The sequence below is a fragment of the Mustela nivalis genome, assembly GCF_964662115.1.
Source record: "Mustela nivalis genome assembly, contig: HAP1_SCAFFOLD_632, whole genome shotgun sequence".
NCBI lineage: Eukaryota > Metazoa > Chordata > Mammalia > Carnivora > Mustelidae > Mustela > Mustela nivalis.
In genome coordinates, this window is record NW_028136030.1 from 339,046 (window position 1) to 366,424 (window position 27,379).

At 45.7% G+C, this 27,379-nt stretch overlaps 2 protein-coding genes and 1 long non-coding RNA gene across 5 annotated transcripts in view; 2 read left to right on the forward strand and 1 right to left on the reverse strand.

The window, feature by feature from the left end:
- LOC309857350 (ligand of Numb protein X 2-like) overlaps positions 1-27,379 on the forward strand; it is a gene marked incomplete at its 5' end in the record, with an annotated part of 436,750 nt that overhangs the window by 329,652 nt on the left and 79,719 nt on the right. The window lies entirely within an intron of this gene.
- Positions 1-27,379, forward strand: part of LOC309857346 — a 325,444-nt gene that overhangs the window by 280,292 nt on the left and 17,773 nt on the right. The window lies entirely within an intron of this gene.
- Positions 1-27,379, reverse strand: part of LOC309857342 (uncharacterized protein) — a 49,829-nt gene that overhangs the window by 14,157 nt on the left and 8,293 nt on the right. Inside the window, exon 5 of one of the 3 annotated variants that reach the window (XM_082750061.1) lies at positions 9,476-10,709. The exons of the other annotated variants lie outside the window; for them this stretch is intronic. Coding sequence (XP_082606187.1) covers positions 10,682-10,709 — 28 coding nt within the window. The 3' untranslated portion in view covers positions 9,476-10,681. Of the gene's footprint in view, positions 1-9,475; positions 10,710-27,379 lie in introns of those variants that run through there. 3 annotated transcript variants of the gene reach the window in all.

Genomic DNA, 27,379 nt, shown 5'->3' on the forward strand with positions numbered 1-27,379 from the left:
TTTAAAAATAGAATTCTCAAAATGGAATTGGGTTGATCTAGATTGAGTTCTCAGCAGAAAGGGGACAGCTGGAGTCAATACCTTACACCTGTCTCACCAATTTGGCCTGAGTGTCTCTTTCTTTGCGTCCCTGGGTGGTGCCTTTTGTGTCAGTTAATGTCACTCTCTACAAACATATGTGTGTTTCTCTAAGATTAGTGGTGCCAATGACAACCACGTTATCTTTTATGTTAGGATACCTTGTGGTTGCATTTCATGACTAGGCTACAGTTACATAGGGAGACCTAGGTCCTTTATCCTCCCCCCATTTGCTTTGTAGTTTTGTTCATTTCCCTTTGATATATGGATGTTAAGTACTGATGATCTTGAGCATGTCCCTATCCTAATCTGTTTTATCTCTATTATTAGTTTATTAGCTATAACTCTTCGTTTTGTCTTGTCTTAGTGGTTGCTCTAGGAGTTACAATGTACATCTTTTTTTTTTTTAAGATTTTATATATTTATTTATTTGAGAGAGTGAGCAGGGGAGAGGGGAAGGGGGAAGGAGAGAGAATCTCAAGCAGACTCCATACTGAACATGGAGCCCATCACTGGGCTTGGTGTCACAACTTCTGGATCATGACCTGAGCCAAAACCAAGAGTATGAGGCTTAACCAACTGAGTCACCCAGGTGCCCCAACAGTGTACATCTTTAATTCATCACAGTCTGTCTTCAAATAATGTAATGCTACTTACATATGGTTTAAGAACTTTTCAACACTTCCCCTCCAGACTTTTGTGCTATTATTATTCATACATTCTAATGTATAACATTCTACCTATGTCCTAAACTCCACAGTACATTGTTACTACTTTTGCTTGGAGCAGTCAATTATCTTTTAAAGAGATTTGGAAGATGAGAAGGCAAGATATACTTTCATTTACCTATATGTTTACCATTTCCACCGCTCTTCATTCTTCTGTATATTGTCAAGGGTATCATCTTCCTTCTGTCTAAGAAATTCCTTTTAACATTTCTTGTAAAGTTAGTATGCTGATGATAAATTCTCTCAACTTCCTGTTAGTTTGCTTTCATTTTCTTGAAGATTTTTGGTTGAGTGTAGAATTTTATGAGGGCAGTTTTTATTTCAGTATTTTAATGATATCGCTCTGTGGTCTTCTGATTTGCTTAATTTCTCATGGGAAATTGGCATTCTTTAGCCCCTTCATGTAACATGTCTTCTTCTTTGGCTGCTTTTAAGACTTTCTCTCTATCATTTGTTTTAAGCAATTTGATTATGATATACCGTCGTGTTGTTTTATTCATGTTTCTTTTGCTTGGGGTCTGTTGAGATTATTCTTTCTGTGGATTTATAATTTTCATCACATTTAGACCTTTTTGGTCATGATTTTTTCATGTATTTTTCCTTTTTCGCTCTTTTTCACTCTTTTTAAAATTTCCTCATAAAACTCCAATTACCAAACTGTTTTGATGACTACAACTTTGTAATATAATTTGAAATCCAGAATTGTGATGCCTTCAGTTTTTTCTTTTTCTGAATTGCTTTGGTTATTTGGGATCTTTTGTGGTTCAATACAAATTTTAGGATTGTCCCAGCTCTGTGAAAAATGCTGGTGGCATTTTGACAGGAATTGCATTAAATGTTCAACAGTCAAAAAGAATGAAATCTTGCCATTTGCAACATTGTGGCTGCAGCTAGAGAGTATTATATTAAGTGAAATAAATCAGAGAAAGACAAATACCGTATGATCTCATTCATGTGGAATTTTAGAAAGAAAACAGATGAACATGTGGGAAGAGGGAAAGTTAAAAAAGAGAGAGGGAAATAAGCCATAAGTGACCTTAACAACAGAGAACAAATTGAGGGTGGGGGATGGCCTAGACGGGTGATGGGGAGGGAGTAAGGAAGGCACTTGTTGTGATGAGCACTGGGTGTTGTATGTAAGTGATAAGTCACTGAATTCTACTCCAAAAATACTGTGCTATATGTTAACTAAAAAAAAGGGAACTCCCATTATACATGTGTTCAATTGCTTGATATAATCTCATAGCTCACTGATGTTTTTTTCAATTTGATATAATCTTTTTACTTGCTTTCAGTTTAAATATTTCTACTACTATGTCTTCACATTCATTTATCTTTCTTTTTCAATGTTTAATTGGCTGTTACTCTCATCTAGTGTATTTTTTACTTAATATGGAGTGTTCTTGATCTCTAAAAATTTGATTTGGGGCTTTTTTGTATCTCCCATGTCTCTCACTGTGTTTATGTTTTCCTTTATCTCCTTGAAGATAAGGAGTATGTTTATAATCACTGTATCAACATCCTTGTGTGCTGATTCTAATATCAGTGTCTTTTGAAAATCTATTTATGGTATCACTTTTTCTTGTAGTTATAGGTCACCTTTTCCTGCTTCTTTGCACTCCTGATAATTTTTTACTGTATGCTAAATAGTACACAATTTATGGGTTATGTTGTTTACCTTTGTATATTGTTGGACTTTGTTCTGGGGAGCAATTATTTCAAGGCTGACTTTCGTATTTTGTTAGGGCAGATCTAGGGCTAATTTGGTCTCACCATTAAGGCAATATCTTCTGAAATCTGTGCTCAATGCCCACTGTATTATAAGGTCTTCCTACCCTGGCTCATAGGAACACAAATTATTTCTAGCCTTGTGTGATCTCCATTATTTTTTTTTTTTGCCCACTCCTTTTTTTAAAAGATTTTATTTTTTTTTATTTGACACACAGAGAGAGTATAAACAGGGGAGGGGAAGGCAGAGGGAGAGGGAGAAGCAGGCTCCCCACTCATCAGGGAGCCAGATGTGGGACTCGATCCCAGGACCCAGGGATCATGACCGGATTCAAAGGCAATTGCTTAACTGACTGAGCCACCCGGGCGCCCATGCCTGCTCCTTTCTACTGATTCTTTTCCTGGCCTCAGGTAGTGCATACATACTCTGATCAGTCCTCATCCACATACTCCATAGGATCTTTTCACAGATTTTTGGAGCTCTCTGTGAAGCTCCCCCCTCTCTCGTATTTTGCCCTAGAAATTGTAGCCAATTTGGCATCTCTAAGCTTTGAACTCTGTCAAACTCAATTCAACCGAATTGTCAAGCTCTGTTTGGACTTCGCCTCTCTGAACATCAGCCTGGAAACTCTACAGGCAATAAATGGAGGCCACTGTAGGTCTCATCTCATTTATTTCCCGTCTCTCAGTGATTAATGCCCTATGTTGCCTTTTGTCCAATGAAAATAAACTCTCATGTCATTTCCTTGGCTAGTTTTTAAGGCTGGGGATATCCTATGACCCCATCATGGGCAGCTTGGTATATGTGCTGCCAAAGCGAGCACTCGTGGGCAGCTTGGAAGACACAGAGGTTTCTCTGTCCGAGTCAGATGGGACTCTTTCAAGGATTGTATATCGTAGGATAACAAGGAGAGAAAAACTGGACAGCTACGTGAGACTCTAAACTATGAACACTGAAATTTAATGTCTTCCTTCTTTTGTTGGGGGTCCTCACTGTTTACTACTGGCTGTGGGCTGCTGTGGTGATGGAAGGGAGCTGAGCAATGAGAAGACTTCGGCTGATTTGAACTGTGCCATGGGTCTGGTGCATGCCAAATGTGTAAGTATTTAGTACTATGAATCATGCTGGAGATGTCACTTCGTTGTTTTCCCTGATGTTTCAGAAAGTTCAGACAGTGTCCTGGGAGCCTGCTGGATAATTGGGTGTCTGTCTCTAAGAGCTTTTTGTTGTAATCCTGGAATGCTTATAATTTTCAGTATGGGTACAAGTCAAAGGGCATGAGAGGGAATCTTGGAGAGCACGGTGGAAAAGGAGGTGAGGTTTGATCACAAAAGGTCTAAATATCAAGCCAGAAAATACAGACTTTTATCACACAGACATTGGGGAGCTATAAAAGGAGGACAAACAGAGAGCTATGTGAGCTGGTATTCATTTTAGAAACTTGTTTTCAGGGGCGCCTGGGTAGCTCAGTCAGCTGAGCATGCGACTCTTGATTTCCGCTCTGGTCATGATCTCAGAGTTGTGGGATCAGGCCCCTTGCTGGGCTCCCTGGTGGGCATGGAGCCTGCTAGGGATTCTCTCTCTCTCTCTCTCTCTCTCTCCCTCTCCCTCTCCCTCTGCCCCTCCCTGATCATGCTCATGTGCTCACACACTTTCTCTCTCTATTTCTTAAAAACAAACAAACAAACAAAAAACTTGTTTTCAGATTCTGTTTGTACAGTAGGTAAAGCAAAAATAGGTATCAAAGTAATATGTAGTTCTACAAAATCAAAGATTCTGGTACTATTAATCTGAACTTTTGAGGAAACTATTTTATATGTATTTGATAGATGGGGTTGAAGTTTGACCAGCTGGAGGGAGAAAAGGAGAACAAAGGGTAAGGAGAGTAAAAAAAAAATGTGTATCCTCAACCAAAACCTCTGTGTGAGGTTCCGTATTCACAAACCAGTAAGCAGAATTAAAGTGAGCGGAAAATTAGCCACAAAGCACTTTCTCGCTGATAGGGGAGCAATACTCCCAGAGCTAGATTAAAGGGGGATTTGCTAGGCAACCAACCTCAATGAGGTTTGCACTAAAATGTAACAAGATAGAGAAAATATGACTTTCCAGACCCACTCTTAACTTAAACTAGGTACGAGCAAAAGGAGTGTTCTCAAAAGCCACTCTTGAAGGGGACCAGAGCTCCAAAAGGTATGTCCTTGACATCCTCAAAAAATATAAAAGGCTTCTCTGGAAGAGGGGCAGACCTGTTACCTGCAGAGTTTCTGTTCCACTCAGCCATCTCTGCTGGGGTTCTAGGCCACCTGAAACTCCAGGTCTTTGGAACCTGGAGATCTGTGCCACCCAAAGGAGGGGATGCAGACTCCTGCCAGCGGTGACCTCTGCTCATCCCCCACACAGCTCAGTCTCTCTCCCAAGTGAACGTTGAACATGTGTATAAAGAATATTGGCCACAAGAGGTGGTCAATTACCCAGCCCTAGCAGGCTCAATGGGAGCCTTGCCTAGGGCCTGCTCATATCTTGGTCTTGCCCTAATTATCCCAGAAAAGGTGACCTAGGGAGGTATAATTGTCCCTCGTAGCTTGGTGTAGTGGGGTGTCTACTCTTCCTTGGAGCCAGGAGAGACTAGAAGTTTTCTTCAGCCTGTGGATGTGGACTACGACAGCCTGTGGGTTTTCCCAAGGCAAGGGTGAAAATCAAGATCATGATACAAATAGCATGCCTTGGTTTCTCCCCATACTCTAGGCCATTTTTTCCCTCTCATCAGGGATGGCCTAGAGTGGCTGCTGCTGAGGCCTCTGATGCCAGGCCTGTGCCAAAAAGCCACCGGAGCCCCTGCAAAGTTACCTGGAGAGCCACCTCCCATTGCAGCCATAGCTGCTGCATCCTGTTCCTGCTGAGTCAACATGGTGCTGGCCGCTGAGCCTCCACTTGGAGACAAACCTTCTGCTATTGCCAGTGCTGCTGTATAGAATGTTCTGGAGTCCTCCATACGCTAAATCAGACTGGGCTCTTTACCGGTTCATGGAGACTTGTTCTTGCTGTGTTGGTACACTATTCACCATGATCTGGGGGATGGCTGTTCTTCCTGGTTTTGCGCACACCCCCATGCCCAGGCTCAGAGTAGAACAAGTTCATGGGACCGGGCAGGGGATAGGAGCCCCCCAGACCCCCCTAACAGCTCAGTAGCTATCATTGTCCCTGTGCATGGAACTCCTTCCTTTGGGTTTGCTCTGTCCCAGTGGACCCCTTATTCTGTCACATAAATAGGCACCTGGCAGCCTGTGCTATAAATGGCCACACAAGCCCAGACTTGCCTGAAACTCCCAATAAACACCGCTGCTGTGGGGCCAGACCCCTCCACTCCAGCTTGGGAGGGAAGGCTTTGAATGGCCTTTTCCCCAGACCTAAATTGGTCTCTAAATTGTGCTTAGTCAGAAAGAGACTTTTAGGGAGAGGCAATACCTTCTAGGTCCTGGTGGAGTTTCCCATGTGCATTTTGGTGGGAATGCACTCATCTATCCCCTGTCGACATGACTGACCCAGAGCTTTCAGGCACCCATGGGAAAGATCGCATGCAGGACAGTAAGTGAGGGACTTAGGGTCCAGCTGAATGGAAGCTGCTTCAGGCTGTGTTAGTCAGAAGCTTCTCTTCTGGGACAGAGGAAGCAACTATAATTTGTACTAAATTCTGTCCTGTGAAATGATGTGAAATGATATTTAAGAACTTGTGCCTTTGGTAGATGAGATAGGAAAATCTACTACTGAAACCCACCAGGCCAGAACTCAAATACTCCGACACTTGACTCAAACACTCCTGCAGGGTCTCTCCCTCCATGGTGTACACCCGTGCTGCAGCTGGGCTAGGAGGCCCCATCTCTCACTTCGCTGACCCAGAGAGGGAGAGGACTCCTTGACACTGGCTGAGCCGCAGTCTGTAGAAAGTTGGCATCGCGTCCAAACTTCCTCCAGACTAAAGGGCAGTTGGGTGACCAATGTCAATCTCAGTTAAGAATAAAATTGTCCCTTGGAGCACCTGGGTGGCTCCGTCTGTTAAGAGTCTGCCTTCCATTCAGGTCATGAAACCAGGCTCCTGAGATGGAGACCCACATCAGGCTTCCTTTTCAGTGGAGAGTCTACTTCCCCCTCTCCCTCTGCCTGCCGCTCTGCTTCCTTGTGCTCTCTATCTCTCTGCCAAATAAATAAATAAAATCCTTTAAAAAAGAAAAAAGAATAAAAGGGTCCCTACCTCATATGGTGTGGACATTAAGGGAGATTTCACAGGTAACACACAGAGAATTGCAAATGCTGTTTCCAGTTCTACTTCTCTGATACTCAGTCATCTCTAAGGCTAGAGAAATAGTTGTGGTCTAGTCTGGACCCCTGATTTTGTGTCTTTAGGTGCTCTAACGCCAAGACACCTGCTTCTGGAGTCTGCATTCTACTTACTAAAACTTAGTAGTTGCTTGTATGCTCGCTTACTGTAAAATTCAGAAGTACTGATGTTTTCCTAACTGATTTTTTAAAAAGATTTATTTATTTATTTTAAAGAGTGAATGAGTGTGCATTGGTGGGGAAGGGGCAGAGGTAGAGGGATAGAGAATCCCAAGCAGACTCCATGCAGAGTGTGCAGCCTGGTGCAGGGCTTGCTCGATCTCACGACTCTGAGATCAGGACCCTGAGATCACCTGAGCTGAGACCAGGAATTGGACGCTTAACAGACAGTGCCACCCAGGGTGCCCTTTCCTAACTGATTTTTAAGGAAGATTTTTCTTTGCCTGGATGCATGCTTCCAAAGGCTAGAGTTTTGTGCCTCAGTCTCTCTCTCTCTCTCTCTCTCTCTCTCTTTTTTTTTAAAGATTTTATTTATTTATTTGACAGACAGAGATCACAAGTAGGCAGAGAGGCAGGCAGAGAGACAGAGAGGAGGAAGTAGGCTCCCCGCCAAGCAGAGAGCCCGATGCGGAAATCAATCCCAGGACCCTGAGATCATAACCCCTCAGTCTCTCTCTTGCAGGTACCCTGTGTCTACTCCTATGCTCCTTTGGTCATGACCAGCAGTTTCTCCTCTAAACATTGCAGCTGCCCTTCCAGACTGGTGTTTTCTGTTATGGTGACAGAGGCTGGGGGTAGTGGGGAAAGGGGTGAAACTCATTTTTCCCCTGCTTGGACCTAGAACTGAAAACAAGTCCAGAATCCATACATCACGATTTTTTCTGTGCAAGAGCCCTGGACATCTGTCTACTAGGTCTTAGTGTGTAATCATGTCAAGCCCAAGGTCATGTAGGTTACACTTCCGTGTCTCACAGATGCATGGAAAAGGGAGTGGGATCCCAGGTATAAATGCTGCCTGGGTGTCTCCCTCCTTTGAAGACATTTGTTCACCTTTCTCTATCATGAGGTGAAGAAGACTCAAGGTGGAAACTGCCTGGAGCTCTGAGTCACCCCATGGAAGGGGATGGCCTTGGGCAGTCTTTGGACCCCCAGCAGAGTCTGGGTGAATGAGAAATTCTTAAATGTTAAGTAGAAGTGCTTAGTAGCACAAACATTCTGACCAACACAGTGACAGTATTGTTGTAAGTGTTTTACGTACATTAAGCCATTCAGACTTCACAATAACCCTGTGAAGTGGGGACTGTTAATATCCCTATTTTAGCGGAGGAGGAAACTAGATCCAGGCAGGATAAAGAACTTTCAAAGTGTCAAATGAATATAGCAGGTCATAGAAGTCTTAAAGGAGAAAACCCAGAGCATCATTATGAGAGGACCTGTCCCCTTTAGAAAGCAATTAATAGCAATTATCTCACCGTCCCTGTGGGAAGATCAGGCAGTATCTTTACCCAGAGATGAAGCCGCTGATGCTGAGGGGAAAGGTGGTATATATGGCATATTCTTACCACCTTTTCTATGTCATTGTCTGTCTTAAAAGGCGGGCACCATGCCCCTAGGTGTCGTACCTGCTCCTTCTGCCTAGAGCACGTGACACACCTGTCTTGATACAGTAAGGAATCTAACCTAGAACATTGCCTTGTCACAATAGCAGGAACTAGAAGCCATCAGCAGAATGGTGACCAGGGTAAGACCCTGACATGCATTTTCTTTTTGGAATTCATTGATCCTGGGACAACTGTCCCTCATGTGCAACATTATTTCCCTTGAGAACCAGCCCCCCACCTCAGCCTCAACGCACACCCACTCCCATGCCAATAAAAGGGGCAAAGGCTGATTAAGCAGCTTGGGGCAGGCATCCTGCTATCAGCCCATTGAAGAAGGTCCACCCTGGCCTCCCTCCAGGAGAGGGTGCTCCCCTTCCCTCCTCTCCAGCAAGGCCCATCCTCCCCCTCATCCATCTTCCTTGGCTAAACTCTACGACTCTAGGAGGGGAAGGGAGGAAAGAGGAAATCCTTCTGTCCTAGGAGCCATTTTCATTAGCCACACCTCTACTCTGATAATTTCTTTTCCCTATTTATTTTATTTTGAATAATTGACCTTAACTATTTTCTTCACAGAAACTAAACAATGACACTTAAAAACTTTCAGATCATATCATTACCAAAGCAGCCAACAACCAGTTTATCCTTTAGACCCAAAATAAAAATATCACTACAAGAGATAAACCAGCAAATAATTACTCCTAACAGAAAAAAAAAGAGAGCAAATTGCCTTTGTCACCAGTGTTTTGTTTGAAATCTTACTTAAATTGTCCTGGGATAATTAGGTGTCAGGCACCCTTAGCATCTCTTTGAATATCCACCAGTCTTTCTTAGAGTAAGGGGGAGGATACTGGGGTCATGGGGGGGGGGGCTTTCAGCTGGAGCTAGCTATTCAGGCCCCAGAGGTGATGCCGGGTGGGCAGGTCGAAGGACCCAGACTGGGTCCTGCAGGACCAGTCAAGATGGCCATTGACTTTAAGCAAAATGAAAATCAAACACAAGACAAGAAGAAGTGAGAGTAGAGTTTATTGAAGACATAGAGACAGAGCATCTGGGCGACTAAGAAAGCAAATGAGACAGAATTTGGTCTTTGCTTGGGGTCTGGGGTTTTTACTGAGAATTGTGGTCAGAGACACACGTCTTCCCAGGCATCCCAACACAGGAGGCGTGTTTAGGGGGTCCACTATAAGTCACTTATGCCCCAGAATCAGGCTTCCTGGTGAGTCAGTAGTCTTGGAAAACACTCTTGTTGATCCTGCCAGGTCACTCCTTAGATCTCACCTAGAGTGCTGGAAGACTCCAAAGAAATCATTAACTCCTTGCCCTTTACAAGGAGAACATGCATGATCTGTTCTATAAAGCGTCTGTAAGGCGGGGTGCAGGTCCTAGCAAGAACAGAAGCAGGGAAAGGAGCAAAAAAGCAGTCCTTTATGGGGTTTCTTGTTTTCCAGTCCCAGAGAGAGGGAGATAGGGAAAGAGAAGCCTCCTTAGGAAACAAAGCAGGGAGCAAAGCAGGGATCCTGATGCGGGATTCGATCCCAGGACCCTGGGACTGTGACGCAAGACGAAGGCAGATGCTTAACTGAGTGAGCCACCCAGGTATCCCCACAACCTACCGTTTACTAATTTGTGAACACGATTATCAGTATCACACCTTCCCCATTCTCCCCATATATATATACATATTTTTTTTCATTTTCTATATTAATAAAACACAATCAATAAGAGACATTCACTGGTGAGCTAGGGGACACCACCGGTTGTGTGTTAATAGCTAAGACAGCCCGGCCCTGTGCTGCTTGAGGGTGTGTTTGGAGGGGGGGGGGGAGCATTCAATAAGACCATTAAAAAAATACACAGAGAAAAGACTGTAAAGACCTGATGCTCTAAACCTTAAGAACCATGAAGGAGCAACTATTGTTAATGCTGGTGGTTTTGAGACACTTGTTCTAGACAAATGGCAGAATTCTCTTTAGGGAGAGAAAGCTCTTCAGTTTGAGGGGAAAAAAAATACTTGGTAAGATTTTGGTTGCTTAAAGACTGCCAATATAGGACTAATCTGAGTGGGAGAAGTTCAAACAAAGAGAGAGATGAAACTTCTCCGTATAAAGAACGGGCTGGTTATTAGTAGTACTCCTCTTGCTGCATTCCTCTGTGCTCAGGGAGGCTGACCTCCAGGACTGCATGACCCAGGTTCCCCTGCCCCTTGGCTTTCAGGTGGGTTCAGTCAATGAGAGGCACCTGCAGAAGAAAAGAGGAGGAGAGAGAGATGTGTTTATCGCATCCCACCCCACTCCGTATCCCAATCCCTACTTCCCCAAGGGTCCAGTGTTGGCTGTCTTTCTCTGTGGCCTCAGCTCGTCATGGAGCTCGCTCTTCTGAGGCTCCAACCGTCACCAGATTCTCACCAGACTGGTCAGACCCAGCAATGATAACATCCTCCCACCATTGCTAATCTCTGGGGATTTCACCATTTCTTGTTACTTCCCTTGGCCCGTGTTGATAACCCCTTCACTAAACTGTCTTGGGTCGAATCCTTCCATGCTCCATCTGCTTCTTGCTAGCCCCCGACTGCTACCAGCAAGTATGATCTTGTGATTTCTAGTAAGAAATACACGTTTAGTCTTTCTCCCAGCCCCTGTTTCTGGCATAGAGCTCCTAAAATCCTTGGAATTTCTCAATCAAGGAGAGCAGCAAGGATGCCTTTGTTATGCTAATGAAGACACTTTGGGACTCTGCCTAAGGATGGGGAGTGTTGTCAGGAAAATCAACCCTCTGTTTAGAGGGTTGGAAATTTCAGTACCACCCCAGTTCTGGGGGAGGGAAAGGTGCCATTGAGTTCATGGCCAATGGCCCATGATTTCACCAATCACGCCTATGTAACAAAGCCTCCATAAATCCCCCAAAGGACAGGGTTTGGGGAGTTTCAGGGTTGGTGAACACATGGAGATTTGGGGTATTATTTATACAAGAAGGTCATGGAAATGCCAACTCCCTTCCCACATACCTTGCCCTGTGGCTCTCTTCTGCAGGCTTTTTCATATCCTTTAATATACTTTGTAATAAACCAATGATCTAGAGAGTAAACTTGGTTCCTGAGTCCTGTGAGCCCAAGAGGGGGTGGCGGGAATCTCTGATTTAGGTAACAACCTTGTGCAATTGACATCTGAGTGGATGAGAGACTTGTGGGACTGAGCCCTTAACCTGTGGGCTCTGATGCTGTCTCCAGGTAGATAGTGTCTGGATTAAGTTGATTTCTAGAACACCTGGCTAGTGCCAGAGAATTGCTTGAGGGGATGCTGGGGGAGGGCCCCACATGCATTGGAATTGGGTGTAGAATCCTTAACAGGGGTATTCAATTGTCCCCTGACATGGAAGTGAGTGGGGGCTCTGATCCTTTCAGAAGACAAGGGGGAAAGTTATCTAAAGGGAAAGAGCAAATGTATCTAGTTAGGGGGTGTGAGAGACAGCCCTTGTGGATGGAACAGGCAGCTTCCAACAAATGAGGGGGCTGAGTTTTTAAATGTTTCCTGGTTCGGGTTGTGTTCTTCTTGTTTCATTGGTTTGGTTGTTTAACTTGTTTTATTTATTATAATTCTCCATTATCTCCAAACCTGTAATAAAATTTGCTGCACCAACAGACCATATGTTAATGGGACTTTTTAAGTGCAGGAGACCAAGCAACTTTCACAGTTCAGGGCAAAATGAAGGAGAAAATGGGGCAAACCAGCTCAGCAGGGGGATCAAAGTCAAATGATACCCGAGTTGCAGGTGCCTCTTGCCCAGGAAAGCCTGAGAACATGGGGCAAGCATGGAGCTGCAGTTGAGCAGGGAGGGCAGCAAATATTTTGTTTGGCTCTGAAAGGGAAAGACAAACCCAAGCATTCACATTCAGAGCTTCAGAAAAAACAACAGCAACAACTAAAATAAAAACTATTTGATGATAGAATCACAGGGACATAAAAATCTAAGTAATCTTTGCCAGAAAGCTATGAAATCAATGTCTGAAAACTTTGTTCCAATTTAAAAATCAAACTTTCAGGATTTTAAAAGAAATTACATTACATTCTGGGTCTGGGAAAATAAAAGCAAAGGAAAACACAACAGGTATGAAAGACCAGCGCAGAGCACACACTTTCTCCTTGAAGCAGAACAGTTGGAAAGAGCAAATTTTGGGAATGTCGTGGCCTTGTCTGCCTCAGTAAGTCCAGGGTTTATGGTGACTTCTGTCACAAGCTTTCACTTAACAATAGTTTCTAAGCATGTACACATTTTTTTTTTTTTTTAGCATGTACACATTTTTTTAAGGAAAGAAGTTATGTAAAGCAAGGAGCAAATGTTTGGGAAGTCCACAAACATGTTTTAAAAGTATGAACATTATGGAACGACTATCTTGCACGAGGCCCGTTTCAGTCCCTCTGAATTACACTCAAGCACGACAGGTGCTGGCTAATGAAGGATATGCATCGAGGACCATTCGGCCATTTAATTGTTCTTCTGCAGCATGACATGATTTTGTGAGCCTCTGCATAGGAGCATTTAATTAATGGGAAGAGTAAAAGAGTGCTAGGAGAGAATTGGCTTTCTTGCCCTGCCTTCCTCCCTTCTCCCTCCCTGTGCACACACGCGTATACACGGATGGGTACGCAGGTGCCCACACACAGAATGAGCCATTATTCTCTAGCATTAGAGCCCTTTAGGAGCAGAGTGGAGTGACCGAGTTTCCCCAAGTCACCAGAGTTCAGCCTGAGCTGCAAAAGGTGGTGTTAAGGACTTTCCTGCACTAGTCTCCACTTATCTGCCCAGCTTCGTAACCACCCACTTGCCCCTAAAAGCATCCTGGTCTCCAGCTGATTCTCCAATTGATTTTATTTATTCAAAAATAGTGACTGCCCCTTCTGTGTGCTCAGGGCATCTCCTATTGCTCACAGATCTTACACACATACTTAAATTATCTGTCCCTGGACTGTGCATGCCTAACTCGGGCTTGCCATAGACATTCACTGAATCTAAAACTAGGAGCTACTGAAGAAATGAACTGAATGAATGCTCCCCTTCTCACAGCCTCCCTTCACAATTTGACAAAAAGGTTGTTCTGCATTCTTTTATTCACACTCAAGTTACTAACCCTGAATAACATTCTGTTCTCAGATCTGTAGGGCTAGTTTCAGGGCTCAGAAAAGATCCATATTATGAATCTTTGCTTGGACCCTCCTCACAGTCTGCTTTATATTTATATTATATTTCTATAATGTTTAAAGCCTCTCTTTAAACAGTGTTACACTAAAACATGCTGAAATTAACTACCAACAGACACAGTGGAGAAGACATGGGAATAACCCTGTAGTCTGAATTCTGCAACAAACTAGCCATGACCATGATTAAGAAACTATCCATTCTTACATTTCATGCTCTCATTGGATCCAAAAGAACTTTGACTAAGTGATCTCATTCATCCAAGAATAATAGCAGGACACCTACTTTGTGTTGGTCTTGGGTTACCATACTGGAGTTCACAGGAGGGGGATGGTAGACAGACATATACAGAAGACTATAATTGTGCTTCATTTTGCTAAGTGGGGTGACAAAGAGCAGGGATAAAGACAGATGTGGCTGCCTAAAGGTCTGTCTCAAAGGACAAGGCAGTGTTAGCCAGGCTTGGGGAGGGTGGTGAAAGGCACCTCTGGACAGTAAATTCCCTGGGAGAAAATTAGAGCATTGCAAACAATGGTGGAATGAATGAAAGGATGCAAGACACATTCCAGAAAGGTCGATCCCAGGAGCAGTCACACTGCTCAACTCCGGGATAGGTGGACACTATGGGGACCAGTAAGGGGACCTAGTTTAGGTCTGGGGCTGTCATCGGGATGGATGTCTGAGGAATGGCATTTTTGTTAACATATGAGGGTAGGTAGGAGTCTGACATCAAGAAGGGCACCCAGGGGAGGACCTGGTGCAGGGATGGAGCTGAGATACTGAGGGCCAGCCCCCCATCCCCTCACTCTGTTTTCCTGTAATGGGAGCTTCCTTCTCCCATTTGATCTTCACATTTTCCAATCCCTCCATGGCTCTCTGCAGTACATATGAACATGGCCAGCCCTAGAGAGCAGAGATGGAGTTTCCAGACCTTGACAACCTGGTGTCTGGTCCTGTCCTTGCACACAGAGGCCTGTACTCACAACCTGTTCCCCCGGGAATGATGAGGCTCATTATTTGCAATCACGACATAAAAATGCACCTGAAATTCAGGAGAATTTCAGAAGAAGCAAAGGCTCATTTCCAGTAGTCCAAACCCCATTCTTTTATTTGGATTTTCACAGGTCAGTTTTCCTTAAGGGCAATGGGGCCATGACAACATTCTCTAGACCAGAAGAGCAAGTTGTGAATTTATTTCCCTGGATGCTCTACTGGTTACAGTGAAAACCTCCCAACCCTCCTCAGTGATAAAATGGATAGAATTCCTGGAAGAAATCCTAGGAATAAGATAGTCCTCTGGACCCCAGAAGGCAGTGTGTTTGCCCACCAGGGTGTTCACCTCGTGTTTTTGTGCTTGTGAACAAAGCACATCCTGATTTGCAAAAGTTTTTACAAACAACCCAAAATCATTTATGCGAAAAAACGAAATGCATACTGTCCCCATCTCTTGACGTTGAAAGGGCGAGGACACTGTTAGAAACAGTCTACATCCTGTGTCGTGACAAGCAGAAGGATGCTAACATAGGACCAGTTTCCTGATCAACGCTTTCTCCGGGAGCTACTTTTTCCTCCAGCTACCCTGTCCACACGCCAGTGCCGTTGGCAGAATCATGAGAAGAGTAATTCTCCTGGAAGGTGAGGACCCGATCAGTCTATGTGAAGAAGAACAGAAATGTCTTTCCTTTTCAAACTATGAAAATGATCTCGACCCTCCAAGCAAGTTAGTTGAATTGAAAGTATTAGCAGCCTGTGGTGAGCCAAAAAGGCATTGTGGACCCGTAGCAGATCTAGCCATACTGAAGTACTCTGAGTCCTTCCACAACGAGATCTACTGCTGCAGCTGAGTTTTCCTGAAACACTGAATGTGGATGGCTAATGTTTTTTGAAAACACACGAATTTTTTACATAATTTAACTCTTAAAATAGACTTAAACAGCAACTGCACAAATTACTCTTCTTGGAAAAATCTAGTTATGACTAGTAAGAAATGTGATCCTCGTAGAAGGTTACCTTAATCAAAACTGATACGCCATTTTATAGCTGAAGGGTTTCTGTGTTTTCATCATTGACTGTATGTGTTGTTTTTGTTATGATGAGCAAGAATAAGCAGTTACCTGGTCATCGAGGTACATGGCTAAATTGGGGGGCACCTGAGTGCTGCTGTCCGTTGGGTGGTCACCTCTTGGTTTCAGCTCAGGTCCTGATCTCCAGGTTGTAAGATCGAGCCCAGAATCTGGCTCAGCACGATGTCTGCTAGAGATTTTCTCTCCCTGTCCCCCTGCCCCTCCCACCCTGCTCTCTCTTTCTCTCTCTCAAATAAATAAATAAATATTTTTTTAAACAAAGGTATATGGCAAGATTTTTTAAACTTGTTATTGATGAAAGAATATAATTATCATAATGAAACAATAAGCAAAAATGCCACTTGTGTATACCTGTAGGGAGAACTCTGGGCTAACCCTCGACTCCAGGCTAGTGCCAGACCCGTGGACCCAAGGAAAAAGCCAAGCTCGACCCATTCTCTGTATTTCAGGGACCTTATTCCCAGGGTCAGTGAATCTGTTCATCAACCAGGCATTATTTCAGGTCCTGGGAACTTGGCAATAGCTAAGACACAGTCCCTGCCTTCATTCAGCTTTAGGTGGAATGGAGGATAGAAATAAGGAAACATGGTGTGTGGGAAAACTATTCTGAGGGAAACCACAGGTGCTGGAAGCTCAAAGGAGCAGCACCTCACTCAGGCTTACAGGGTCCAAGAAGCCTCCTAGAAGGAAGGACAGTCTAAGCTGAGAACCCAAGGATGAGCTGAGCTTATCCAGGCAGGGAGAGAGCAAGAGAGAGGAATCCCAGGAGGAAAGAACAGCATGAGCAAAGGCCTGGAGAGAGGGCTCACTTAAGGAAGTAGGTAGCACATGGACCCTTTGTAAATTCAGACCCCTTGCTCTGGGTCTCTGGGTAACAAATCAGTTAAATAAACCCTACTAAAACTCTTTGAAAGAGCCATCCAGAAAATAGTGATAGGCATTTCTGAACAGTTGATGAAAGTCCTTGGGTTGAAAATCAATATATTTGGGGCACCTGGGTGGCTCAGTGGATTAAAGCCTCTGCCTTCGGCTCAGGTCATGATCCCAGGGTCCTGGGATCGAGCCCTGCATTGGGCTCTCTGCTCAGCAGGGAGCCTGCTTCCTTTCCTCTCTCTCTGCCTCTCTGCCTCCCTGTGATTTCTGTCAAAATAAATAAAATCTTAAAAAAAAAAAAAAAAAGAAAATCAATATATTTTCACGGAAGCAGATCTGGTAGCTTCCGGAGCTTCTCTGTGTTTCTAACTGGAAGTGGTTGCCGCAGTCTGTGACTTCCACCAGGACAGGAGGTGAGCTGAGGGGAAGGAAGCAAAGGGAGCAGGAAGGAGCTGAGCAGACAGGCAGTGCAGGGAATCAAGGGTCTGCTGCCCCGAGATGGGCAAACCCACCCATGCTACACATCAGAACAGCAGACAATCAAATTGAGGGCATGGAATCTTCCTAACCTTGTTATCACAAACCCTTTCTAGCCATTACATTCAATTACATGAAAGAGGCTGGAAGGTTAATACAAACCCTGAACGTTGCTGAATAGTTAATAAAATCATAATACAGGAATTCAGTGACCACAATCAATTATTAATGTGAAATCTGATTTAGTAATGGACAATAGTGTCACCATGTTCATACCTCTCTAACTGATGAACTGCTCTTTCCATTCAATAAATATCTGAGTGCCTACTACGTGCTGCATGGGAGATGCGGAACACTGGGAATATAAAGATAAAAAGATATACTCCTCGACCTCGGTGGATAAGAAGGAAATCCCTACAAAAAGCTCGGGGAGAAAATAGTACCATTTAGCCATGTTTTCTGTGGTCTTCCTTACTGAATGCTTGTTTCTTTTGTGTTCCCTTTTTTTGGTCGTTTGTCTAGAAATCCTCCCTCATTGTCATAGAATTTTATGGCCTGACAGGTCCTTAGAGATCATATAGCTTTTTTTTGGTTTCCAGACCAGAGGATCCAAAGTTTCCTTGGCAGTGCCTCATGGGTCGCCTGTTGATAAATGACTCATAGTTCTATGTGTATTCATTCATTCATTTGACAAAGTTTGGAGGACCTGCTTCTTCTAGCATCAGCACAAGGCATTGAAGATGTAGCAGTGAGCAAAATAACAGAGGTCTGAATGTTCACAGAGGTCCCCGTAGTATGTGGCATTTAGAGTCCATGCGGAAGGACATTAATGAAACCATATCACCAATGTAGACTTAGGGCTGTGACACATGTATGAAGCAAGGGTACATCTCACATGAGTGTTGGATAAATCCAGGATCTGACCCAGTCCGGGAGGTTCAGAAAAGGTTGCCCAGGGAAGCGGGGTGGGACCAAAGGACTGAAAGAGGGGTGTGCATTAGATAGGAGGGATGATGTGTGCAAATGTCTCAAGGTGGGAGGAATTGTGGTGTTTTCAAGAGGAAGGAAGAAAGCTATGGATGGAGTCCCAAGAATGAGGTGGGTTGTGAAGCAAAATGAAGCAGGTAGGTAGGGGCCAGTAAGCCCCTTTAAGCATTAGGGGTTTCATGCCCAGAAGCATGGGAAGCCGTGGAAAAGGACAGTAGATTGGAGCACAGGGTTGATGAGAGGATCACATTTGAACCTGAAAAGTTCCCTCTGGCCACAGTGTGGAGAACGTATTGAGGGCACTGCATATGGAGCCGGGCTTGGCAAGGGAGCTATTGGAGTGGTTCAGGCAAGACACGACGCTGTGTGGACCCAGGAGCTGGTGGTAGAGAAGTAGGTATAGCAGGTATGAATTGTCTTGTGACTCCCAAGGGGCAGGAAATGCTCCATTTCTGTTTTTAGAAATCAAACCATAGTTGGCTCCAAGTGACCACTCACCGATTGAGAGTGAGTGACAACGTGGAGCCAGATTTTATTTCATTGTCATGGGTCCCCATGTGATGCCATGGAGGGCCACCCATCTCTGGGGTCACTCTAGTATTCACACATAAAAAAATTAAGCAGGGATGTCAGAATTCTTGCATGCCTTGCAGTCTGTTTCCATCTAGAGAAGGCTAAGCTGTGTCTATCACTTGATTCTAAAAGGAATTTGGATCTGCATGACCCAAAATGCCAGCCATCTGTCCTTGTCTAAAAGTCAAAAACATAATAAGAGAGAGGCACGGACACTTGAAAATATTTGTTCCAACCTATTTGAACACACACACACACACACACACACACACACATGCACACACGCAAAATAGCAAAATAGATTGCTTGTAAATTATAGCTCTTTTGGCTTCTGGCTTTTCAGTTGCTATAAAAGTTTCCAATCGCTGCCAGAGGAAGGCATTCTCTACGGTTTAAAATAAACCCGAACAACCTACCTGCAAATCCACATGCGGTCTTTTCTATAGCAAAGCTGCCAGTCAGTTCACGGTGGCCTGTGCTTTGTGTCTTACCCAGCGTAGGCCATTTGGAAGTGGACCGCTCTGCTAGTGGGATCAGCGCCCCCCACCCCCAACCCCAGCTTGGCCATGCAGACAAACTCTCGCTATGGTTCCCAGGATGAAGGTGCCGGGCATCTCCGCGGCCTCCGCCAACAGAGGTCCTGCACCCCAGGCACTGCTGGAAGCACAGGGCAGGGCTCTACTCCTCGCCCAAACTGTACAAACCTGTCTCCTCGGCTAAACACGTTCACCCTTTCCCCTCCCACCTCCTGCTCTTCTTGGCTACATAATTCTTATTAGCCTTGGTAGTTCATATAAAGAGTTGTGCCATTTGGGGTTAGGGATGATTGGGGGGCCACCTACCCCCACTTCCTAGGGGAAGGTGACAGCTTAGATCAGAAAAAAGCTGTCCAGGTCAAGTGCCCAGAGCCCCTGGGCAGAGGAGCCCATAACTCTGAAACCCAAAGGTCCAAGGGAAGAGGAAAGATACCTTTTTCCATTACTAGGGAATGGAAACTGCATTCCCACTGCAGAAAAAAAAAAATAAAGAAAACAAAAAACCAGAAACCAAGGTGCTAATTAATCAGTGAGTCACACTGTGTCTGGTACTGCTTGGCTCCATCCACTGCCGTCTCCCTTCCCTTGAGGAGGATACGCTTCCATGGTCACCAAGTCCACAGCCTAGGTTGGGAAGACTCGGGTTCCTGCTGTTGCCACAGCTCTCGGCATGATTCTTTGCCTAGAGGCCTTTGCACCACCTGACCACTCTTCAGGGGAGTTGAACCGGTTGGACAGAGGATACATACCTGAGGGTTCCTGCGTGTGACCATGTGGGTATGCTTTGGTCAGGACCCCTGGCCCAGGGGGGGAAATAGGCACTGTGATCCAGGCCACACTCAGCTGCAAAAAGCCATTCCACCAGCCGGGGTACAAGAACCCCTTTTTTGAATCCACCCACTCAGAGACAGTCTTTTCTATAATCATTTTCCCTGACAGGGCGTCTGCTTCTAGTTCACAGAAAGGCACTGCTGGCGGGAGTAGGGGCTCTGGGCACTTGACCTGGACTCCTGCTCAGAGGTGAGACTGATCCCCCAAAACTCTGTCCCAAGCCAATTCTGTATACTGGATGAGGGGTACCCCAGCTGGGGTAGGATCTATAAGGTAGGATCTTAAAAGATATAGAGGGGCTGAGAGGGCAATGCAGGGACAGAGCACAGAGATATGGGAGTACGTGAGAGCTGTGAGGAGGAGTGGAGCTGGTTAGTGGCATGACAGCATGGCCGGGTCACGGTGGAGATGAGGCCTGGGTAGGGATCCATGAGTGCCTGTTCCCTGAAGCCAACTACTAGGGTGCCCATATACCCCAGACCTGAGAGGAGTGACCACCAGGCTCCTGTCAGGTGCTGAGCAGCACCTGCCAACTCCTGGCCACTGCATGGCCCTGATATTTCCTTTAACCTGTCTTTTACCCTAATAAGGGAACATATCACTTGGGGGCAGCCTAAGGGTTTTCTTAGTCCCGGCGACCTAAAGGAGCACAGTCACCAGCACAAAGTGTGGGAGTGAACAGACAACACAGAAGCCCAAGGAGGGTAGGAAACACCCCCTCCATAACACATTGAAGACCTAGGCCACTGAACTTGCCTCTGCTAGCCAGTTTAGGTCCTGAACTCCCGTGCAGAGCTTCTCAACTAGGACTTTCTGTCTCACCTCCACTCACAGCCTGTCCTACTACCCATGTCATTGCTCTGCACCAGGAGATCAGGTAACAAAAAGTAGGGCTGTGGATTTATCAAGCTTCTATTCTTTTTTTTTTTTTTTTTTTTTTTTTTGGATTCCATTTATTTGAGAGAAAGCAAGCACAAGCAAAGGCAGAGGAAGGCAGAGAGTGAAGCAGGCTCCCCACTGAGCAGGGAGCCCAATGCAGGGCTCGATCTCAGGATCCTGGGATCATGACCTGAGCTGAAGGCAGTTGCCTAACCAACTGAGCCACCTAGCACTCTGCAAGCTTCTATTCTATCAGAATTTCCCTGCCAAAAAAATTTTCCTTCCTTCATTGCACCTCTCACTTGCAATCCTTGTTTGCTCGTTTGCTTTATGCTTGGCTCCTCCACCACGTAATGAGCTTCTGGAGGACAGGGACCCTCTACGTGGCGTCCCTCGTGTCCAACATCCTCTCGTATCTACTTAATGAATCGAATTGAACGTGCCATGGTATGTACCTAAGGAACCTGTTTTCTACAGAATAACCACCTTGGTGGGTGCTTTTCCCTCAACATTTGGGAACAAGGCTTTTAGAATCATCCTCAGAAAATTAGTTTAAAGAGGCTTCATAAGAAAAAGAAGACTTCATGTTTTAGGCAACCAACAGTAAATGAAAAGCCGTACCGTCCTAATATACCCCAGATCAGCGAAAATCCAGCTGTTTAGAGAAATGCTTTTAAGTGGCTGACTCTTGCATTTTTAATTCCCAAGCTTTCTACTTTTCTGGCCTCTACATATGCAAATTTGGGAAAGCCAGAGCGCTGACCCTCTGTTAAAAGAACTGAAGTTTCCCGCGCATCTGTCCTAATGCAAGAAAGTTGTATTTCCAGATATGCTCACACATTTTCTTTCTGATGGAAAAAAACCCCACTGGCGATACTTAAAATCCATATGATGGTTTTAGTCTCACATTTATTGTCAATACTCAGACCTTCATTCTGGAACTGAGTTATTCATACTTGATGTGGTTGTGCTTGGACAACAGAGAGAATTCATCAGTTTTGGGGTTTCTGAGTCCTGTCATCTTCCCCCAAGTCATGTGGGTAACTCTCTGACAGGGACTTGGGCCAGTTGTAGGGAATATGTAAATTGCACCATGGGACCCTAATCACTGTCAACCCAAGAGCCCCCAGGCTGACTCACAGCTCCAACCTCCTTGCCAGCTGGCCACTTCAGCCCAGGTTTTCTATGTGTTCCCTGCACTCAACGGGATACTTAGCTTCCCCAAGGAATTAATTAAATGGGCTTCGGGTCAGAATAAAACACCTTAATGTTGCACTGAAGGCTTTGAAATCCTCTGGGGCAATGGGAGATTTTCCCAGCAGCAGTTTTACCGAGTGTTATAAGGCACAGCAAGCCCTTTCCAGGTCATGGCACCATTTCCCAGGACTCCACACATAGTGAGGCCAAGGTCACAGGGCTGGCAGAGCAAGGCAGGGGGGGCGGGCTGGGCACAGAGAACCAGTGAGCCTGTGTGCCCATCCTGCGGCTTTGCTCCTAGTGGGAGCTGCACCTGCAGAGCTCCGCACCTTGGTGGTCAGAGTTGACCCCACCACCACGGGACACATAAGCAGGGCAGAGAACACCGGCCTGGAAACCAGATGCTCTGGGATCTCTTCCCCATACTGCTGACCCTGGGAAGGCGGGACTGGGGACCTGGGCTATCTCGACATTCCTCGTTCTTCATGTCCACATGACCCCAAAGCTACCCAGGGCCATGCTTATCCTAAGAGCCCCCCTGGGGTCTGATTTGGTTCCTGGTTCCTGACCCAACCTGCTGGCACCCATGCTCTGGCAACACTGAGGTGGGGGGCCTGGCTGGGGTGGGGGTGGACAGCACAGCACACGTGACAGAGACTAAGGAATGTGCAGCCAGGGGTAACAATCCTGAAACTTCTCTGGTGACATTCACGCCCAGCCCTGTCTTGAGACTCACGCCCTACTTCCCTCAGCCCTGCTTCCTGCTACATCACGCTAGACTTTTCATAGTTTTGGTTTTATGGGGTTTTTTGTGTCTTGTTTTTTGTTTGTTTTTTTAGACTTTGCATAGTTTTTAAGCAAGTCATGCTTCCATGCCCGTGGTTCATTTTCCACCAGCCAGTGTGAATACTTTTCTTGAGAAATACAATTCTTTGCTGCACAAATCTGTTAGATGAGATTAATTGTAATTTGTATTTTTTTTTAAAGTCCTCACAGATTTTTAAACCTTATATCTTCGCCAACAGTGGCAAATGTATGACCAGAAACGGGGTTCCATCTGTAGGGAAATGGGCACCAGACATCGAGCCAACCGCTTTACTCTAGCCATTTTATTACTCTAGCGAATGGGTATCAACATCCCCACTTACAGATGAGAAACCTCTGGCTTCAAAGACAAGCCACTTGCCCCCAGTCACACGAAATAGCAGTGACCATCAATAGCAAAGACAAGAGTACCATGGTTTTGTCTGGAGGAATTTGTGCTAAGATGTATCCATATGTTTAAAATACTTCTTTATCATTATAAAGGTGGGGCCTAGAGCCTAGGAGCTACAAGGAACCATCCCCCTACCAGACGACAAAGCCTGGAAAAGACACAGCAGTGGACACACTGCTGGGCTCACAGAGCAACAACTAGCTGGGTAGGGGATTCTGCGGCAGGGGCGGGGGGGTGGGGAGGTTGGGGGTACGGCTCGTCTGTAGGGGATTGCTGGTAACAGCAATGTTATGGAGAAATGGAGCCAGACAGAGGTCAGGAAAGAGACCACCCCCCCGCACCCCCCTCCCGCAATGAGCCTGTCCTCCCCATAAGAGCTGAAAACAATGACGATGCTCCCTGTCTTCTGGCAGAAGACAAAGCAAGTGCTCTCTGCAGGAGAGAGTCCGCACTCCCCGTCCGGGTTGTAAGCCCACAATATCCACACAGATTGATCAAGCAGTGGCCTCATGGTCCGAGGTAACCAAATCCAAGAGAGCAAGGCACTGTGAGTCAGAGTGAGTGGAAACAAGGGACAGCAGATACAGACGGCCAGGGGCAGTGGCCATTGGAGTTGTCAGAGAAGACAGACTTGCTACGGATCGGTGATACAAGAAATAAAAAAATTCAGCCATGAAGATTATCAGCAAGACATGATTAGGAAGAGTAAGGTGAAATTTTAAAAATCAAAATTCTAGAAATGAGAAAAATACCATAAGAGTTCCAATAAAAATGTAACGGAAGGGTCAAATAGGGGATTAGACAGTTGGAGGAAGAACCATAAATGAAGGTTTGTACCTGATTACCTGGAACGAAAGGATGTCGAAGATATTAAAGAGGTGATAAGAGAGAGGGATGAGACACCGCATCAGAATTACAGCCGGAGAGGAGAGAGAGAATTTTCCAGGATTGAGGAAAAAAAGTGAATCATTGATCTAGCACACTGTGTCCCAGCCAGGAAAGACCATTAGACGGACAGATTTCAGCCGGCACGACCAGCAACCTCTGCTCCCTTACTGTTTGGGCCCAGCCTGCAGCCCAGGGAACCAGAAGGTGAGGAAAGAAGAGGAATCCGGGTCTGGTTTTTCACTTCGGCCCCTCCCCCCACCCTCTGCCTCCATGTTTGGTACGGGAAGGAGCAGGGGCACAGGGACAGAGGCAAAGAGCCCTCCCTGTAGGCCTTCTGTTTTATTTAATTTTCTAAAAGATTTTATTTATTTATTTGACAAACAGAGAGAAAGAAAACAAGTAGGCAATGCGGCAGGGAGAGGGAGAAGCAGGCTCCCCACTGAGCAGAGAGCCTGATGCGGGGCTCGATCCCAGGACCCTGAGATCATGACCCTGAGTCAAAGGCAGACGCTTCACTGACTGAGCTACCCAGGTGCCCTGGGCCTTCTGTTTTAAAAGACTTTTAAATCCTTGCTTTCCCTTTCGTGAGCTATACTCCAGGGCTGGTCTGTTTTGACCAATCTTCTAGTTCTGCACTTCTTCTTCTTCTTCTTCTTTGTTTTTCTTAAAGATTTTGTGTATTTATTTGACAGAGATCACAAGTAGGCAGAAAGGCAGGCAAAGAGAGAGGGGGAAGCAGGCTCCCTGCTGAGCAGAAAGCCTGATGCGGGGCTCGATCCCAGAACACTGGGATCATGACCTGAGCTGAAGGCAGAGGCTTTAACCCACTGAGCCACCCAGCTGCCCCTAGTCTTGCATTTCTGATAACACCTACAGCCCCTTGGCTAAAAACCTCTCCTGGGCAGGATCCTTTAGGATGACATGGGCCCCATTTCCCTCTGTGGGGACGTTCCTTGCCCTGCGTGGCCAGCTCCCATGGGTGCCTTCTCTCCCCTCTCTTGGCTGGTTACAGTCTCCCTGCTCAGGTGTACCCAACACATCCAGGGACACCCGACACACTCTCTCCAGAACTGTCTGCTGTGGTAGCAACATGGGCCAGGCCTGAGTGTGTCTCCCCAGCTCAATGAGCATTTGGCAACAAAGTGAGCTGCTGAGAGCTAACCTCAGTCTCTGTGAAGCCTTCTGTGGAGGCTCCCTCAACCTCCCTGTGGCCTGAGGTAGCAGGGAAGGCAGGCAGAGGAAGCGCTCTCTCCACTCTGCTCTGTCGTGGAGCAGAGCCCCCACCGTACTCTGTGTCCAGGAGTTCCTTCCGAAGACTTCTTCTCAGGAAAACTCCAGCCTCCTCATCAAGCCTGCGGTTGGCAGTTCTTGGATTGACCTGGTCCTATTTTAACTGCATCGACGAGTCTAGAACTTTCCTTTAGAACCAAGAGCTCTCGGCATTCCTTTCCCTCAGCTAGAAACTTGAGCATGGGTCCTGCAACAAGCAATGCACTGGTTTGTCATCTGAAATTGATGTAGACAGTAGAGAACTGTGCTGAAGCCCAATGACTGTGTGTGTGGAGCCTCTGTTGGGCGATGCTCTAAGTTGGCTTCAGGTGTTTGCCGGGGGTCATAAACAGCAATCAGCAGGTGCGTGTGTACTCGGCACTTATCTTTTGCTATGTTGGGCTTCATCATTTTTTTGTCTCACCGGAAGTCAGAAAGTCATTGGTCTTCCCTTCTCTCTCCCACCCTCCACCTCCTTACCCTCTACTTTGCTTTCATCCGGACAGGAAGGACTCACCTGGCCTCCAGCCGTCAGCTCCATGTACGTGTGTGCACGCTCACACCCAGGCCTGCGCCCTACGCTGCAAACTGCACCTGTGCAGCGGGACAGAGGGGGCCCCAATTTGTCCCTGCGGGGCCACACACTGACGGCCCCTGGGGCTCAGCTCCGTTTCCTTTGTCATTCCCTTTGTTCCACACTTCGGCTCGGTTCTCCCTGCCACAGGAAAATAACACGCCTCTGAACCCTTTTCATCCAGAAAACAAGCAAAGGAGTGCATCTAATTATCACTAGGTTGTTTCATTTCCCAAGGAGAGAACCATGCAGATACAATAACATGCTGAAAGCAATCTGAGGTCCTCCTTTCCGGTCATTTTCGGTAGCTATGTTTTTCTCTGCCTCTTGGGTATGCTGAACAGATCCACGGCCTCTCACTCAAAACCTTCAAGGCCGAATGTGTTTCAGGTTTCAGAAATGTTCAGTTTGGGAGAAGGTAATATAGTGCAAATATCATATTTTATGTCACAGCCCCAGGGGCTAGGATAGTACCTCATAATTAAACTCATTAACAGTTCTATGGCAAAGACTCTGAACAGTCACCCTATGAAGAATGAAGAAAGATCTTAATTTGCCTCAGACCGTTTTAGGTCAGGTTTTCCACCAAATGAGAGGACGAAAGAAAGAAAAAAAACACCCTCAGTTTTTGGACTTTGGGATTGTAGAGAATGCGTCATGAACTTGTATTCCCAATTGTTTCGTCTTGTCCCATAAAAATCAGTTGCTACATCTTCTTTTTCCCTTCTGCTTATGCCTTCCTTTGTTCATGTTATTGGTCTGATGTCGGAATTTTCCCCTTGTCCTCCCCCAGTCTTATCATTCTTAAGTACCTCAGGTCTAAACACCAAACTAGTTTTCACTTGAGAATCCAGTAGTTGCAATCTCCTTTGTGCACAGAGAATATTCTGGCACAGAGACAAGTGGCCTGGACTTGGTTTGAAGGCTTCTTAGAAAATAGATTTCTGTCTTAACACAGCTTCGCAGCCACAACCTGAGCGACTTACTAAAAATATAGGACCTCGGGGTTTGATGAGCTAACACTAAAATTCCAGGTGCTGCTGCCGCCTCATCCCTCATTTATTGGTTAAATCAATGAGGGATTAGCCAACGATTCCTAAGCAACCGATCTCATAAGGCTGCATGAGAGCTCTGTTCCGGTTGCAGACGACTTTCTGAAGGAGCTTGGAGTTACATACCGTCCTCTGTTTACACCAGGAGAGAAAATCTTCAGAACACCATCCCTCAGGATGTCATCGGATATTTCCAACAACAGGTGTCCATCTTATACCACTCTGGTGTCCTCAGTGGTGGGCCGTGGCTCCAGGCCTCAGGCAATTCACTCAGAAATT